This window comes from Mercenaria mercenaria, unplaced genomic scaffold (genome assembly GCF_021730395.1).
Source record: "Mercenaria mercenaria strain notata unplaced genomic scaffold, MADL_Memer_1 contig_3714, whole genome shotgun sequence".
Taxonomy (NCBI): domain Eukaryota; kingdom Metazoa; phylum Mollusca; class Bivalvia; order Venerida; family Veneridae; genus Mercenaria; species Mercenaria mercenaria.
In genome coordinates, this window is record NW_026461880.1 from 23,092 (window position 1) to 42,373 (window position 19,282).

General features: G+C 35.1%; 1 protein-coding gene across 1 annotated transcript in view; it reads right to left on the reverse strand.

The window, feature by feature from the left end:
* Positions 1–19,282, reverse strand: part of LOC123535869 (interferon-induced very large GTPase 1-like) — a gene marked incomplete at its 5' end in the record, with an annotated part of 37,610 nt that overhangs the window by 1,981 nt on the left and 16,347 nt on the right. Inside the window, one exon of the mRNA XM_053534473.1 lies at positions 108–3,293. Coding sequence (XP_053390448.1) covers positions 108–3,293 — 3,186 coding nt within the window. The remainder of the gene's footprint in view (positions 1–107; positions 3,294–19,282) is intronic.

Below are 19,282 nucleotides of genomic sequence, written 5' to 3' on the forward strand. Positions count from 1 at the left end.
ATCTGAAGCGAGATCAGACGTGTTGAATTTAAGTGTTTGCGCATCAAATAAACCAAGTAACGATGCATCATTTTTATACATTTCGTGAAGCCTTTTTTTAAATATACAACTTGTTGGAACTTGGGACTTGTTTTCTATTTCCTTTACAAATTCCTGCCATATGTTTTCAAATTGTTTGTTTACATTTTCAACTGACATATCTTTAGCGAGTTTTGCAAGTTTCACTGACTTCTCATGAAGCTTATCTTCGTGCTCAGCGCGATTGGAATTTTGAAATATCTCAATACTCCTTTTTTGGCGAAATCTTTCGGTTTCCTTCTTGATGCTATTGCGTAAATCCATGCATGTATACTCAAATCTTCTTGTTGTTTCGTCTTTCCATCGACAAATTGTATTTTTGAATTCATTTTCATTGAAACATTTATCAATTTCTTCCTTAACTTTAATTTCTTTATTGTGAAGATCGTCGAATACTAATTTATTAGCTGCTTCCGCTGCTTCTTCAAGTTCTTGCTGCTCATTGCATTTTTGGACCACTTCCTGTGAAGTTTCGATGCACTTTTTCCGACAGAAGCATTGCATTTCAGACAACCAGTGCATAATTTTACTTTCTAGAAAATTGTATGCCCGAATTTCTTCACTATTTCGAAAGTAGAAAACAAAGTCTTCTGTTAAAACTCCTTTCCATAAATCTCTTGCATGTATTAGTACGTCATTAAGTGATCCGTATGACTTTTCTGTGTCACTAATGGCCAACTGTAACAGTTTACTTTTTATGTCAGCAGCTTGAGAACTGTATTCGCATGTAATTCTCGGCGGACACCCTTCCAATAAATTTGGTAGAAACCAAACTTGTGATGTCATATCAAATTGTATCATTTGATTGAATTCCACAACACCTGGAATGCTCTCCATTTCAGCCGCATGTTTCGTGACACTATCAAGTATCTCCATCAGTTTGCTTACGGATGGCCTCATCTTATCAAGAGCCATTACACTTGAAACGTTGTGATGGATGAAAGTACACATTTTTCTTAAGTCGATATCTGGATCTGCTAATTTAAGACGTAGAAAAGCATGAATCACTACTTGTAATATATCCCTGATGGGCATAGGGTTTTCCCCCATAACGTTCATAACTGTTATATCACCGAGCCCGGTAATCATTGTGGCCATCTGATTGTCAAATGTATACTTTTCGTCACTGACGTCTGGAGCTCTTAATCCTTCTGTATCCAAAACTAAAATATTTTGAAATACATTATCTATATGTAAGGGTAATAATTTCATTTGTATACCTTTTGTACATCTACCAACACTTGTTGGGAATTGAGAGCCAAACATTGTATTTAATAAGGTAGATTTGCCAGAGCTCTGAATGCCTAAAATCGACACTGTCAAAACTTTCGGAGATCCCATTATTTCAGAAACCCTTTCAAAAACCTTTCCGATCCAGTGCTGAGGCATATAAAACGCTTCACTGTCAATTAATTCTAGTGTGTTGCCTTCTACAAAAAGTGATGCACAAACTTCCACTATAGCTCTGATAGATGGAAGCTCTAAGCTTGTACTATCTTTCCTCAGAATGATAATAGTATCATAAATGTTTCCTATCTCATGGAACAATAGTTCTATGTTGAATGAGGCTTCTTGTAATTGGTTTTCCGTCCTTTTAATAGTTTCTCTTTGTACTTCAATATATTCCGAATTCGGATTGCTCTGGCTTTTTATGTCGCCCATTTTCTTCCATGCAGTTCTATTTTCTTTTATTAATTGTGGCAGTAATTTTTGCTTTTCCAATTGAATAAAAATGTTCAGCCATGCTAAAATAAATCTCAGACAAGACGGCGACTCTGCTTTTGAAACAAGGTATCTTGCAAAAAGCTTGATAGCTGGAGTAATGTTGTTAATCTGCTCCTTTCTCAGATTATCCATCTCGTACTTTAACTGTTCAATCCGTGCTAGGTCTTGTTCTCTGCGGATTTTCATATTATTTTCGCCAAGACATCTGGAATATAGAGAATGTACCGGTGTGACTCTCTTCTTCCACAGTAGTGGAGCATCTTTTTGCGTACCCATAGCTTCTATAATATCTGTAGCAATACGTTTTCCTTCCACACAAGACTGTTCTGTTTCATCTATTATAACACTTTTATTTTCTATATTTGACAGACGGTCTTTGAGGGTGGTCTTGACAATATCTTTCTCAAAAGTTTCTATCCTTTCTGATATAACATTTGCCACTTGTTTCATATTTTTTTCGATGCCGCATTCATGTGTAAGAACAATATGTATGATCGACTTTGGATTGTTTTCTTTAAGGCTAGCTTCGAATTCCTTTAAACTATTTACTTTATGTACATCTTTTGGATCCAAACGACCACAAATAATTAGTAATACATAACGGTAACTTTTTACAATACCTTGAACTTCGTCAAACCTCTGTAAAAGAGATTGAACTTCAATTACCAGAACAAAGATATCAGTAATTTGTGATAGAAATGGTAATACGTGTTCGCAAAAATACATTTGCAGATCACCGCGGACATTAAAAAATGTAAGCGGAGAACTAATATTGCTTTTTTCATTTTTTACTATTGGTAACCAGAACATTTCGACATACCCATCACTAACGTTTCTTTTTGTTGTCCCATATGTACAGTCAAAATTGTAAAATGTGTTGTAAGCGCCCTGACTCAACAAAGAATTCAATACTTTTGACTTCGAAAAGGATGGTCGGCCAAATCGAGCAAATGTTACTCTTGCTGATTGTAAATCTAAAACTTCAGACTCAGTGTTACCATCTTGAGCTATTTTACTTTCTATAAGCAAAGCGCGAAGAGGCCAGACAGACACACTTGGGCACTGGTCAGAAGAACAGAGTTGGTCAAAAATGAAAGGTACTGCTAGTTTGCAAAGATACAAGTTTTTGAATATTAACTGTTTCAACATAGGATCACAACAACTATAAATGGCTAGAAATAAATCCAGTGGACTTATTCGCTCCTCTGATTCTTTATCCAAATTATCTAACGGAGATGTGTTTGATGACTGATCACGATCTGATAAGGCAAAACACATGTCCCTAGCTTTGTAATTTCCTGTGCAGAGTTTATGAAGAAAAGTCCAGGGATAAACTCTTTCATCTACTTCTTGTGTCTCTGTGGAAACTATGTGAACCGAAAGAACTTCCGTCACGGCTATTAGCTTGTCAACTCTGGATAATAAACCCATTCTTTCAAGAAGATTTTTGAAGTGATGTTTCTTTTCATCGAATGTCTGCAATCCGTGGTCTAAAATAACAATGATATGAAATTATTTGTTATTGAGTTGTTTACATATGTATGCACAAAAATGTTTTTCTCCTAATTTCTAAACCATTAGTTTTGAGTCACTTTAAATATATTGTAAACCAAATTGTTTTTAGCTTGTAACGTAACGTTAGATCATTCTGATTTGAATCATTTCGTTACTTAAAATGTTTTTCATAACAGACTGTTAACAATATGCAATATTACATATCAAAATAAAGAGAGATATTTAACCTATCTTATATATAAACATTTGAGTCATTTTCTGTTAGAACAAACAAATATTGATGGAAAATGAAAAATAAAAATTGGGGGGTGGGGGTAGGAATGCATGATCGGGGTGGTGAGCATGACTGGGTGGAGGAGTGAGGTGAGAGAATGGTACAACTTTGCATGTTGATAAATATTCATGGAAGGTTTGAAAAAAAAGAAATGAAAAAAAAAAATTGCGGCGTGGGGGGGGGGGGGGGAAGGGGGGGAGGGAGTGTGACCAAGGCAAGGTGGCGACCAGGGGAGGGAGTGTGACCAAGGCAAGGTGGCGACCAGGTGAAGGTACGCAACGTCACATGTTTGTAATAAATGTTCATGGAAAAGAATAAAAGAAGTTTAATGAAATTATTCCAATTGACTGGTTTCTTATGTACAAATCTGTGGATTTTTAAACAATTAAAGGGCAATAAATGTATGGAAAATTGCCCAATAGAAAAAGAAAATGACGGGCATCCTCAAAGTATGTTGGTTCATTTTTATTTCAAGTTTCAGGTAAGTCTACAATCTTGCTACTGAGAAATGACTGCAGACGTGTATTTTTCATTAAATCAAGGGCAATAACTCTAAGGGAAATTGACCAATCAAAAAAAAAAAAAAAAAAAAAACTTGACGGGCATCATTGCAGTATGTTGGCTCATGTTTATTTCAAGTTTGATAAGATTTTACCTGCTAGTTACTGAGAAATGTCTGCGGACGGACATTTTTGTGCATTTTTCATTAAATCAAGGGCAATAACTCTAAGGGAAATTGACCAATCGAATAAAAAAACATGAAGGGCATCATCGCAATATCTTGGTTCATGTCTATTTCAAGTTTGATGAAATTCTACCTACTAGTTACTGAGAAATGGTTGCGGACGGACATTTTTCATTAAATCAAGAGCAATAAATCTATGGGAAATTGACCAATCCAAAAAAAAATTGACGGGCATCATCGCAGTATGTTGGTTCATGTTTATTTCAAGTTTCATGAAATTCTACCAGGTAGTTACTGAGAAATGGTTGCGGACAGACGGACGGACTAACTGACGGACTGACGGACGGACAACGCCATTTCAATACCCACTCCCGATTTCATCGGCGGGGAAATAAAAAGGGGTTTGATGAATGATTTCAGGCATGTCCACCAGCTCTTAGAATTTGCGCTTCCGGACTTTATCTGTTCTGCTAAGTTATCAAAGTGTTGCTGCTTCGCCTCCCGAAGTTTGGATGTGACCTGGTTTCTGACAGCAAGAAATCGTTCCCAGTGATGTTGAAAATTTGTCCGCTTCGCTTTCCGAGAAAGTCGTCTTCGTTTTCTAATAAGTTGTCTTATTTCATTTTTAAACCATGATGGTCGTTCTCTCTTATTAAAACTTTTCTATTTGGGATACATTTTTTAGAAATTTCTTTGATTTTATCAATTAAATTTTTGGCATAGGCATTTATATCATCTCTTTTCAAAGATTCTCAATCGCAGTCCGATGCCATTTGTCTTAGCAGATCATAATTTTCTTTATCAAATATCCAAACATGGCGATAAAAAGTGCTCGCTTTGGCTTTTTTAAATTAAGAATACCGTAAATGGGACAATGATATATGACGTCCTGTTCGAGAGAGGGATCACCAAATCCACTTGAATAAATAAGATTTCTATTGTGAGTGAATATCAGATAAATTATTGAAGAAGATGTTTCGGTATAATTTGTGGAGAATCAAGTACATTTGTATTTGATGCAAGGAAAACTGGGTACATATCATGTGAATGAAGTGGCATCAGATACATTTAAATTAAAATCTCCAGTAATTATGATGTTTTCAATTCCCGTATCAGATGCAAGATGGATTGAATCAAGAATTAAAGAGTGGTGAACAGGATTTATATTAGGAGGTCTGTAAAAGACTCCAACAAAATAGTTTATGTGAAATTCCTAATTCGATTCAGATGCAGTCAACGTCGATTATTCCAAGTTCACGCCGTCTTTTATAATGAATGTAGTCCTTAACATACAGTTTTACTCCTCCATAGTTGTCGGCACGATCTTTTCTCTCCGGATTTGCAAAGGAATTAAAAAGTAAATCAGAAGTTAGGATATTTGGACCGAGCCATGTCTCTGTAAAACACAGTAAGTTCTTTCAATCGGAGTAGAGATGGTCCAATTTTGGAGCTAGACTATGAACGTTGTAGTGTACAAAGGAGAGATTCTTAGATAAATCAATGTATTCTGAATCAGAATTTGCAGATGATGACTTAGAATCAGGCCCGAGATTTTCATGGACGTCTCCGGACAGCACGATAACATAATATAAGAACCTGAGTTGAATCAGTATAAAACACTGCAATTAAAACTATGATAGATTAACTGTTTGTACCCAACATTATTAAATCGCAACTGCCCAGTGATCGAAGGGCAATACTCTAGCGAGCTTTTGATGTTGAATGGGGTTGCTAGTCTCATCCCGAAAATTGACTCCTTCCAATCCAAGATGGCGACTTTATATAGACAAAGAAGGGGAAAAATGGTCTAGAGTGCCGTCTTCCACTACTTATAAACATCTGGAAATTAATACTGTATTTCTAAAGAATGCTTTAAAACTTAATTACTAACAGACACTATGTTAAAGAAACGCATAAAAATAGTTACTTTTCCTAATTCTTACAGTAAAAAATGGAAAAGCGTTTACTTGAGGCAAACTGCCTTATTATATATATCTGTATTTAACGCGCACTAACAACAAAATACACCATACTGATGTTGGTAACGGCAGCGGAATAGCTCTTTTGTATTGCCGCGGCGGTCTGGGTTTGATTTCCGACGCGGGCGTCTTTTTTTCTTCTTAATTTCTCTTTTTTTAAAGATAGTTTAGAAATTCAAATTCATATCCAATTGTTCATATCATGACCAAACTTCAGTTATATAGAAAGATCATTTTGGAGGTCAGTGCATTTAAATTAATACGCGCTTGATATTATGACCAGTTTTCAAATTTTACCAAGTGTGGCCGAAACGAATTTTTCACTACTGTACAATGTCAAAATATCCAACACTGGTAGAGGTAAGAATGATACATTTAAATCTATAGAATGTTTCTCACTGAAAAATACGGTTATCATGTACATGCATGTTTAACAAACCATATGACGCAATACAGAATTTTGTCAATGTCTTTAGAGTTACTAGTAATTTTTTTTTTCAAATGCATATATTTTATCGAGGTTAATAAACTTAAATAAAATAGAACAATGTTGCCATATACTGTCATTCAGTTTTCGCATAAAAATCACAATATTGGATAGATATCTACACGGAATGAGTTTGGAAAATGAGAACATTTCTTTCAACATCATATAAGCATCAATTTTTGTCCTGTCGTAAAGACAGGGTGGCTTAAATGATTGGTTGATTTTATCTTAAAGAAACTACTTTATTTATAATGTTCAATATTACAGTTCACAATGTAACAAAGTATCGAACAGTAAAGCCATTACAAGAACTACGGAAGGGGCACCGGAAAGCTTGAAAGTCGCCATATGGCCTATAAATGTGTCGGTGCGACGTTTAACCCAACAAATAAAGAAAAACATTACAGAAGAAGAAATCATTAAGCCGTGTGTTATAGATAATAGAACATAAGATATAATAGAAATGTAATTCAGACATTTGTGATCTGTAATTTATCGGATAAAATTGATTTTTCGCTCAACAATCATGCATATATGTCTTTCCTACACTTGTTAGACGTTTTGTATGTTACTATAATTACCTGTAAGATCTGACGTTACGTCTGAATTACTTAAGGATTATTTCTAATAGTTGTTTGTTTGAGCTGATGATAAGCAACCCGGCATATAATATTCATAATTGTAACACTTTTTGGAATGTCAATCTTCATTTTTCAAATTCATTGGTATACTGTTTGAATGGAAAAGTTGTTGGACATACGACATTGAAACTAAGCTGTTTTGAATGGTTAGTTAACACCACATATTACATTTCACGTTCGAGCTTTCACATAAATATTTTGAATGTCAAGCAAACTCGATAAACGAAATTCGACATTTAAAGTTTTACATTTTTCAACAAATATCGAATGTCATATATCAAGCTGGCTTTACATTTGAACATTTAAAATTGAATTTCAAATGTTGCACGATAACGTAATCATTCTGAACCAAACTATCACTTGCATTTTTGTGTTCTGAACACGTTTATTTTTTTTCCTTACTACACAAATAAATTCTCACTTACTGTCGAACTATATTTCAGCATTCGATCCATAGTCTGTTACAATTTAAGACTTGCAAAGCGGAATTTTAATGTGTATCTAATGGGGATGGGAACGAATACTGAAATCAATATTTGAATATATTATTAGTTACACTGCTTGTTGGTGACAGGATACGGGATATACGCTGTCGAGGAAATCCATTTTCGAGACAGCGTATATCCCGTATCCTGTCACCAACAAGCAGTGTAACGATTTTATCTAGCCGACTACCTTTTAAATTCCTCTCTGGAAAGTAATAATGTTGTTTTTGAAAAAAATCCATATATTGCCACCTAGGCTTCTACTTTCATATCCAATCACCAACAATGGTTTCATCTTTCTGACTAACGTTTCCTTTCATATCTTCAGAATTTGCAGATTAATAATGCAGTTTTATTGCAGTACGAGTCCAGGACTTTACCAGTGTATTTTATTTCTGACTGCTCTGTACATGAAGACTTATTGTATATCTATATCTGGACAACCAAATTTTGAACAATAACATTTTTCACTGGCACCCTTCAAGTGACAAAGACACAAAATGCATATCTTGTCAACAAATTTCCACTGCAGTGTCAACTGAATACAAGCAAACTGTTAGTGATCACAAATTAATAGTTACTTTTTAACAGCTACATTACTTTCGGCTACCCTTTACTTCCATTATTTTCTGAATTACCAGGAATACCTGATGAAATTACAAAATCTAAGAGTCAGTATTCAAAATAAATACAAAAACACACATTTTTTTTAAATTTAATCAAAGTTTCAAGAATAATCCATCTGCAGGAGTTTCAACAATTGTAAACAAACAATATTGTTTAAAGAAAACAAAAACACATATGTTAAAAAAAAACATTAAGAACATATAAAACAGGATATTTTCCATATTTATACTGGATGTTGAATATCTTGTCAGCAATATTCATACTATGAATATGGATGGAAATTTTTTATGATTACTATGAATGGATTTTTATAAATCAACATACATTCTGTTATTGTGTGAAAAAATGGCGTTCGACTTGAAGGTTTAATGTATTTTGTACTAAGTGAAACAGGATATTTTCCATATTTATACTGGAAATTAATATCTTGTAAGCAATATTCATAATGTAAATTTACTATGATTTACGTTGAATGGATTTCTATAAATCCACATACATTTTGTTATTGTGTAAAAAAAATGGCGCTCGACTTAATTAAATGTATTTTGTACCATTAGAAACAGGATGTTTTCCGTATTTATACTGGATATTGAATATCTTGTCAGTAATATTCATAATGGAAATTTACTAAGATTTACTATGAATGAGTTATTACAAATCCACATCCATTCTGTTATTGTGTGAAAATATGGCGTTCGACTTCAAGGTTAATTGTATTGCGTACCATGTGAAATAGGATATTTTCCATATTTATACTGGATATTGAATATCTTGTGAGCAATATTCATAATGGAAATTTACTATGATTTACTATAAATGGGGTTTTATAAATCCACAAATTCAGATATATCCTGTTATTATGTGAAAAAAATGGCGTTCGACTTCAAGGTTAAATGTACATTCACAATGAAAAAAGCAAGAACATACCCTTAAAAAAACTAGCAATTTAATAATAAACAATAAAAAAGACGGATAGAGTCTTTCCACCCAAAGTGAGTGATATGCAATTGCAGATATGACATATATCATGTTTGTTGCTCCTAAAACGAAATACTTCAACTGTCAGCACAATAAAATTGTTGCTACATGTGCGGCATGTAAATTTTCAAACAATGTTAATTACACTTACTGCATCAAACTTACAGTAAATTGTGATTAAATTGAAAAATATGATGAATACTTTACAATTAAAATTATTAAACAACTGTAACAACACAAACAACCTCAGAAATGAGGAGAAAAACTATTTGTTAATAGAAAGGTTTTGAATTATTGTGACATTTCCATAGAAGACTTGAGGGTTTGTCTGCATACAGGCTGAAGCCGACTTGGTTTGTACATTTGTTTGGACATTTGGTGAAAATTCACTAAATATATCATTTAGATCAAGTCCATCTAAACAGTCTAGAGCAGAACCCACGGCTACATTATTACTACTAGATGATGTAACAGCTGGAACTAGATCAGACGATTGGTATGTTAAAGCCGCACGAGCCGGGGCCTGTACTGATAGTTGTTTATTACACTGATTTAGAGGAAGCACGTTTGCTGAAATAGTCTGTCCAATTTTAATTTTCTCATCCGTATCAACCCTCTGATACGTAGTTAAAGACTGAACCGACTTGTGGCCTGTAACAGCCATGATCTGAGCTGCATTATACATATTTTTGGAAAGAATAGTTGCCCCAGTGTCACGACAGGAGTGATTTGTGTACACCTCAGATAATTCACATTTTGTACTCAACCCTGACATAAATGAAGTCAATTTTCTTTCTCCAATTTGTGAATTACAGTACCACACTGTACTATCTTCTTGGAAGCTTTCAAGAGGTTTCTGCCATAACCTGTCATTTCCTGGATGTAGAAGGCTTACATATTTCTCAAAAGATGCCACCGGACAGTATGGTGAGCATGAAATGATATAAAAGAAAAAGAAAATCATCAATTTTAGTACAATTTAATCAAAATAGATCAAGAGACTGTTTTAGATTATACAGAGTTTTTATATAAATTTCATGCCAGTCGGATATCAAATTGGACCTTGTTAGCAAGGCCCGTAGGTGTATCTGGCGACATATATATAGATGTGTAAAGTTTTTTCCTGTCTTCTTCCTTAATAACTGGATGATGAGTGGTATTTCCTAATCCCAAACGTTTTAATTCTGCCAATGTTGCTTGAAAGTTTAAATTTGCCTCTTTAAATTCAGAGTCTTTCACGATATCAAATCCTTTGTTGAAAGGAGGCATTTGCAAGTACCTCTTTAGTCCATTTCTAACAGCTTCAAATGAATTTTGTCTTGTACATTTCCCCGTCGTGTTTTCTAATGTCCATGTAAAATTGCATCAACACCAAGTTCAATTCAGTAGCACTTAAAAGCTCAAACTCCGTATCTTTTCCAGATTCTTTTAAATAATCATTTAAAATCTTTGCTGCTTTTTTATTAGAACGTAAAGTATTGTCCGAGTTCAGCTTCAATCTTTTGGAATTCGCTTCAACTTTGGTCGTTTGGACGAACCGTTTTTTGTTTGGGAACGCCATTTTCTCACACAATAACAGAATGACGTCATACGACTATAAACACGCGCAGCGGGTTGATAACTGTGGTGACAGAACACTAAAATTTTGTAGCTACCAGAGCTGTAATAATCAGACACGATAATATTACAAAAGCGACGCGGCAGCCATTTTTTTCATTTATTCATATCTGTAATGTACTAGCAGGATATGGAATATATCCTGTCTCCACGTGACGCCTATTGATCAATAGAAATGCAAGAAACTTGTAGGAGGCTAGATAAATTCGAATATTCGGTTAGTTTTAATGGAATCTTTAAACTCTTATTTAGTGATTGGCATACGTTATATACAACGTATTCATTTGTTTAAAGCGTGGATCATCGTAAATAAGGCCATAAAAATGTTTGTTTCGGGTAACCCGATCCTACATAGCGAAACCCGCCGATCCTAGCGTTTTATTTCACGATTCTGTCAGTATAATCATGAACATATTTAACTAATTCAGTGCTTTAGCTTCAAAATGATACAAAAAAAATCAAAACGATTATAATTTAGACCGTCGCAATTTTATCTAAAAATAGCAGGTCGTCGAGAATATCGCGTTATGATCACATTATGCCGGTATTAAAAGAACTGCACTGGATACCAGTTACTCATAGGGTGGACTTTCAGATTCTAGTTCACATATACAAAGCGTTGCATGACCAATCACCGATCTATGTTAAAGACTTGCTGGAACTCTATCAGCCAGCAAGAAATCTGAGATCCAAGAACTACTCAAAACAACTAGTTGTTCCAAAAAGAAAAACTGTGAGGTACGGTGATCGTAGTTTTTCATCACTGCACCGAAGTTATGGAATGTTCTTCCGGCTACCATTAGAGAGGCTAAAAGCTTGGATGCTTTCAAACGATCATTGAAAACACACTTTTTCTTCAAGATCTATTGAAACTCACTTTGCACTGAAAATTATTTCCTATTGTTAATTGTTCTTTAAAATATCTAGGACAATTAAAATGTAGAGTAAAACCTGATTCAGGCTAAATACCTTTTATTGTTGATATATTTTTTGTGTTGTATTGTATGTCCATATCATTCTGTGATATGTAGTTTGTACAGCGCTTTTGAACGTTTATTTTATAGATGAAAAGAGCGCTATAAAAATCTGGTAGATAATAATAATAATAATATAAACACGTGACGCGTTGTTGTATTACAGTCGCCATTTTGAAAAATTTCAATCGGCGTGTAAAAATCGTCGTGTAAAATGCAAGTAAGGCAGACTTAAACCTCCTGCAACATGAACTTGTGCATCAATCATACGTTTTTCTTGATTTTATTATTAACTACTTCAAAATTTAATTCGAATACGGCCGATTGCGGATGAAAACCGATTCTGCGGATGGTCTGAAACGTCGTACAAAATATTGTGAAAAGATCGAAAATTTCTACAAGTTTGGTATTGTTTTCGAAAAAAAAATCTACAACTTGTTACATAAAACAGTCGCCAATAAAAATGAACAAAAGATAAAAAGATATCATATTTACGCCTAATACAAACTGTTAATCCGTAGCGATGACCCCAGGTAATTATGCATTGCAATTTTCTTGTTAATTGGACATCTTTTGACATGCATCTGACACACTGACGCCTGTTGCAAACTGTTATAAGTAACGATGGCCCCTGCCAATTATGCATTGCTATTTTCTTGTTAATTTGACATCTTTTGATACGTGATAAACTAACATGACATGGTTTTATTCTGTATGTCTGGTTCATATTGCCCAAAATCAATGAAACTTATTTTGAACAAAAAAAAAAAAAAAATACAATAATTTACGAATATTCGAATTTGATTTTCATATTCGAATATTCGACCGATTTTCGAATATTCGAATATTCGAACATTCGTTCCAATCCCTAGTATCTAACATCATTTATTTATGTTTCTAACACGAACCGATTTGTTTTCCTATTAAACATATGAGGCTGAAAACTGTGTGTTATTATTGAACAATTCATTTATCTGACGTCACAATAATTACGTCATAGTGTTAGACGGCATAACGACGCGCTGGAAAAGAAATCAACAGAAATCAGGCACATATTTGATAGATATCGTCAAGGGCGTACATGATAGTCCTGATAACGTGTTAGAATCGAAATAATATATCTCAAACAGTGATTTGCTCATGAATAAAATCATTGTTTGTCGTTTAGACGCCCTCGTGATATAATTCCTTCGCATCTAAACTCCAAACAATGATTTTATTCAATCACTGTTTTGGATATATTAGATCTATTTCTTAAACAGAATTATCAAATCCAAATCATGAAGGCACTTTATCATACAGATGAATTTCACATTTCAAACAAGTATAACAACTGACCGAGTATTGCAGTGGCAATACAGAAGTCCATACCAGTGTATATGGCAAGCCAATTGTCCAATAATTAAGTGAACCACGGTTCACGGTCGAAAAACTATGATTAACGATCGATAAACTAGGTTTTTCGAACGTAAAACTGTTTTTCAAATACTAACCTACATTTTCGAGCAAAAACATTAAATACCGGGCGTAAACCATAGTTTACGCTCGTGAACCCAGGTTTACGTTCGATAAACTAGGTTTTTCGATTGAACTATGAATTTCGGTCGTTATCCTAAGTTTACAAGCGTGAACCTATATTTACGAGCGAAAACCTGGGTTCACGAGCGTGAACCATGATTTACGAACGTGAACCTATGTTAACGACCGTAAACTTGGGTTTATGACCGTGAACATGGGTTCACGCTCGTGAACATAGAATAACGACTGAAATTCATAGTTCAATCGAAAAACCTAGTTTATCGAACGTAAACTTGGGTTCACGTTCGTAAACTATGGTTCACGCTCGTAAACCAAAGTTCACGCTCGAAAACATAGGTCCTCGCTCGTAAACATAGGTTCACGTCCGTAAACTATGGTTCACGGCAAGCCAATTATCCAATAATTACGTTCTTGGTCGAAAAACTTGGATTATCAAATATTAACCTATATTTACGAGCGAAAACACAGGATAACGGTCGTAAAGCATAGTTTACGTTCTTGAACCCATATTTACGTTCGATAAACTAGGTTTCTCGATTGAACAATAAATTTCGGTCGTTATCCTAAGTTTACGAGTGTGAACCTAGGTTTACGGGCGTGAACCTGGGTTCACGAGCGTGATCCATAGTTTACGAACGTGAACCTAGGTTTACGACCGAAAATCATAGTTTTGTTCGAGAAATCTTGTTTCACGCTCGCAAACATAGGTTCACGCCCGTAAACCTCCGTTCACGCACGTAAATATAGGTTCATTTTCGTAAACTATGGTTTACGGTTATGGCAAGCCAATTATCAAATAATTACGTGAACCTCAGTTCACAGTCGAAAAACTAGGATTAACGATCGATAAACTAGGTTTTTCGAACGTAAAACTATGTTTTTCAAATACTAACCTACATTTTCGAGCAAAAACATAGAATACCGGGCGTAAACCATAGTTTACGCTCGTGAACCCAGGTTTACGTTCGATAAACTAGGTTTTTCGATTGAACTATGAATTTCGGTCGTTATCCTAAGTTTACAAGCGTGAACCTATATTTACGAGCGAAAACCTGGGTTCACGAGCGTGAACCATGATTTACGAACGTGAACCTATGTTAACGACCGTAAACTTGGGTTTATGACCGTGAACATGGGTTCACGCTCGTGAACATAGAATAACGACTGAAATTCATAGTTCAATCGAAAAACCTAGTTTATCGAACGTAAACTTGGGTTCACGTTCGTAAACTATGGTTCTCGCTCGTAAACCAAAGTTCACGCTCGAAAACATAGGTCCTCGCTCGTAAACATAGGTTCATGTCCGTAAACTATGGTTCACGGCAAGCCAATTATCCAATAATTACGTTCTTGGTCGAAAAACTTGGATTATCAAATATTAACCTATATTTACGAGCGAAAACACAGGATAACGGTCGTAAAGCATAGTTTACGTTCTTGAACCCATATTTACGTTCGATAAACTAGGTTTCTCGATTGAACAATAAATTTCGGTCGTTATCCTAAGTTTACGAGTGTGAACCTAGGTTTACGGGCGTGAACCTGGGTTCACGAGCGTGGTCCATAGTTTACGAACATGAACCTAGGTTTACGACCGAAAATCATAGTTTTGTTCGAGAAATCTAGTTTCACGCTCACAAACATAGGTTCACGCCCGTAAACCTCCGTTCACGCACGTAAATATAGGTTCATTTTCGTAAACTATGGTTTACGGTTATGGCAAGCCAATTATCAAATAATAAAGTGAACCTCAGTTCACAGTCGAAAAACTAGGATTAACGATCGATAAACTAGGTTTTTCGAACGTAAAACTATGTTTTTTAAATACTAACCTACATTTTCGAGCGAAAACATAAGATACCGGGCGTAAACTATAGTTAACGCTCGTGAACCCAGGTTTACGTTCGATAAACGAGGTTTCTCCACTGAACTATGAATTTCGGTCGTTATTCCATGTTCACGGTCAAAAACCCAAGTTTACGGTCGTTAACATAGGTTCACGTTCGTAAATCATGGTTCACGCTCGTGAACCCAGGTTTACGCTCGTAAATATAGGTTCACGCTTGTAAACTTAGGATAACGACCGAAATTCATAGTTCAATCGAAAAACCTAGTTTATCGAACGTAAACCTGGGTTCACGAGCGTAAACTATGGTTTACGCCCGGTATTTTATGTTTTTGCTCGAAAATGTAGGTTAGTATTTGAAAAACAGTTTTACGTTCGAAAAACCTAGTTTATCGATCGTTAATCATAGTTTTTCGACCGTGAACCGGGGTTCACGTAATTATTGGACAATTGGCTTGCCATATACACTGGTATGGACTTCTGTATTGCCACTGCAATACTCGGTCAGTTGTTATACTTGTTTGAAATGTGAAATTCATCTGTATGATAAAGTGCCTTCATGATTTGGATTTGATAATTCTGTTTAAGAAATAGATCTAATATATCCAAAACAGTGATTGAATAAAATCATTGTTTGGTGTTTAGGTGCGAAGGAATTATATCACGAGGGCGTCTGAACGACAAACAATGATTTTATTCATAAGCAAATCACTGTTTGAGATATATAATTTCGATTCTAACACGTTATCAGGACTATCATGTACGCCCCTGACGATATCTATCAAATATGTGCCTGATTTCTGTTGATTTCTTTTCCAGCGCGTCGTTATGCCGTCTAACACTATGACGTAATTATTGTGACGTCAGAGAAATGAATTGTTCAATAATAACATACAGTTTTCAGCCTTCTATGTTTAATAGGAAAACAAATCGGTTCGTGTTAGAATCATAAATAAATGATGTTAGATACTAGGGATTGGAACGAATGTTCGAATATTCGAATATTCGAAAATCGGTCGAATATTCGAATATGAAAATCAAATTCGAATATTCGTAAATTATTGTATTTTTTTTGTTCAAAATAAGTTTCATTGATTTTGGGCAATATGAACCAGACATACAGAATAAAACAATGTCATGTTAATTTATCACGTATCAAAAGATGTCAAATTAACAAGAAAATAGCAATGCATAATTGGCAGGGGCCATCGTTACGTATAACAGTTTGCAACAGGCGTCAATGTGTCAGATGCATGTCAAAAGATGTCCAATTAACAAGAAAATTGCAATGCATAATTACCTGGGGTCATCGCTACGGATTAACAGTTTGTATTAGGCGTAAATATGATATCTTTTTATCTTTTGTTCATTTTTTTGGCGCCTGTTTTATGTAACAAGTTGTAGATTTTTTTTTCGAAAACAATACCAAACTTGTAGAAATTTTCGATCTTTTCACAATATTTTGTACGACGTTTCAGACCATCCACAGAATCGGTTTTCATCCGCAATCGGCCGTATTCGAATTAAATTTTGAAGTAGTTAATAATAAAATCAAGAAAAACGTATGATTGATGCACAAGTTCATGTTGCAGGAGGTTTAAGTCTGCCTTACTTGCATTTTACACGACGATTTTTACACGCCGATTGAAATTTTTCAAAATAGCGACTGTAATACAACAACGCGTCACGTGTTTATATTATTATTATTATTATTTACTAGATTTTTATAGCGCTCTTTTCATCTATAAAATAAACGTTCAAAAGCGCTGTACAAACTACATATCACAGAATGATATGGACATACAATACAACACCAAAAATATATCAACAATAAAAGGTATTTAGCCTGAATCAGGTTTTGCTCTACATTTTAATTGTCCTAGATATTTTAAAGAACAATTAACAATAGGAAATAATTTTCAGTGCAAAGTGAGTTTCAATAGATCTTGAAGAAAAAGTGTGTTTTCAATGATCGTTTGAAAGCATCCAAGCTTTTAGCCTCTCTAATGGTAGCCGGAAGAACATTCCATAACTTCGGTGCAGTGATGAAAAACTACGATCACCGTACCTCACAGTTTTGCTTTTTGGAACAGCTAGTTGTTTTGAGTAGTTCTTGGATCTCAAATTTCTTGCTGGTTGATAGAGTTCCAGCAAGTCTTTAACATAGATCGGTGATTGGTCATGCAATGCTTTGTATGTGTGAACTAGAATCTTAAAGTCCACCCTATGAGTAACTGGTATCCAGTGCAGTTCTTTTAATACCGGCGTAATGTGATCATAACGCGATATTCTCGACGACCTGCTATTTTGAGATAAAATTGCGACGGTCTAAATTATAATCGTTTTGATTTTTTTTTGTATCATTTTGAAGCTAAAGCACTGAATTAGTTAAATATGTTCATGATTATACTGACAGAATCGTGAAATAAAACGCTAGGATCGGCGGGTTTCACTATGTAGGATCGGGTTACTCGAAACAAACATTTTTTTGGCATAGGTTTTTCGATTGAACTATGAATTTCGGTCGTTATTCTATGTTCACGAGCGTGAACCCATGTTCACGTCATAAACCCAAGTTTACGGTCGTTAACATAGGTTCACGTTCGTAAATCATGGTTCACGCTCGTGAACCCAGGTTTACGCTCGTAAATACAGGTTAACGCTTGTAATTTTACGATAACGACCGAAATTCATAGTTCAATCGAAAAACCTAGTTTATCAAACGTAAACCTGGGTTCACGTTCGTAAACTATGGTTCACGCTCGTAAACCGAAGTTAACGGTCGAAAACATAGGTTCTCGCTCGTAAACATAGGTTCACGTCCGTAAACTATGGTTCACGGCAAGCCAATTATCCAATAATTACTTTCTTGGTCGAAGAACTAGGATTATCAAATATCAACCTATATTTACGAGCGAAAAGACAGGATAACGGTCGTAAACCATAGTTTACCCATATTTACGTTCGATAAACTAGGTTTCTCGATTGAACAATAAATTTCGGTCGTTATCCTAAGTTTACGAGCGTGAACCATAGTTTACGAACGTGAACCTAGGTTTACGGCCGAAAATCATAGGTTTGTTCCAGAAATCTAGTTTCACGCTCGTAAACATAGGTTCACGCACGTAAACCTACGTTCACGCACGTAAATGTAGGTTCATGTCCGTTAATTATGGTTTACGGTCACGGCCGTAAACCTAGGTTCACGCTCGTAAACATAGGTTCACGACCGTAAACATAGGTTTACGGCCGAAATTGATAGTTGATTTGATAATCCTAGTATATCAATTGTAAACAATGGTTTACGTTCGATAAACTAGGCTTCTCAATTGAACTATGAATTTCGGTCGTCATCCTATGTTTACGACCGTAAACTGGGGTTTACGAACGTGAACCTATGTTTACGAGTTTGGACTATGGTTTACGACGTTATCCTGTGTTTTCGCTCGAAAAAAATAGGTTAGTATTCGAAAAACCTGGTTTTACGTTCGAAAAGGCCTGGTTTATCGAACGTAAACCTAAGTTCACGCTCGTATACCCAAGTTCACGTTCGTAAACATAGGTTTACGTTCGAAAATATAGGTTCACGTCCTTAAACTATGGTTCACGGCCGTAAACATAGGTTCACGTCCGTAAACATAGGTTCATTGCCGTAAACCCATGTTCACGCCCGAAATTCATTGTTGATTCTATAATCCTAATATATCGACCGTAAACCATGGTTTACGTTTGATAAACTAGGTTTCTCGATTGAACTATGAGTTTCGGTCGTTATCCTATGTTTACGATCGTTATCCTATGTTTACGCTCGTAAACCCCGGTTCACGCTCGT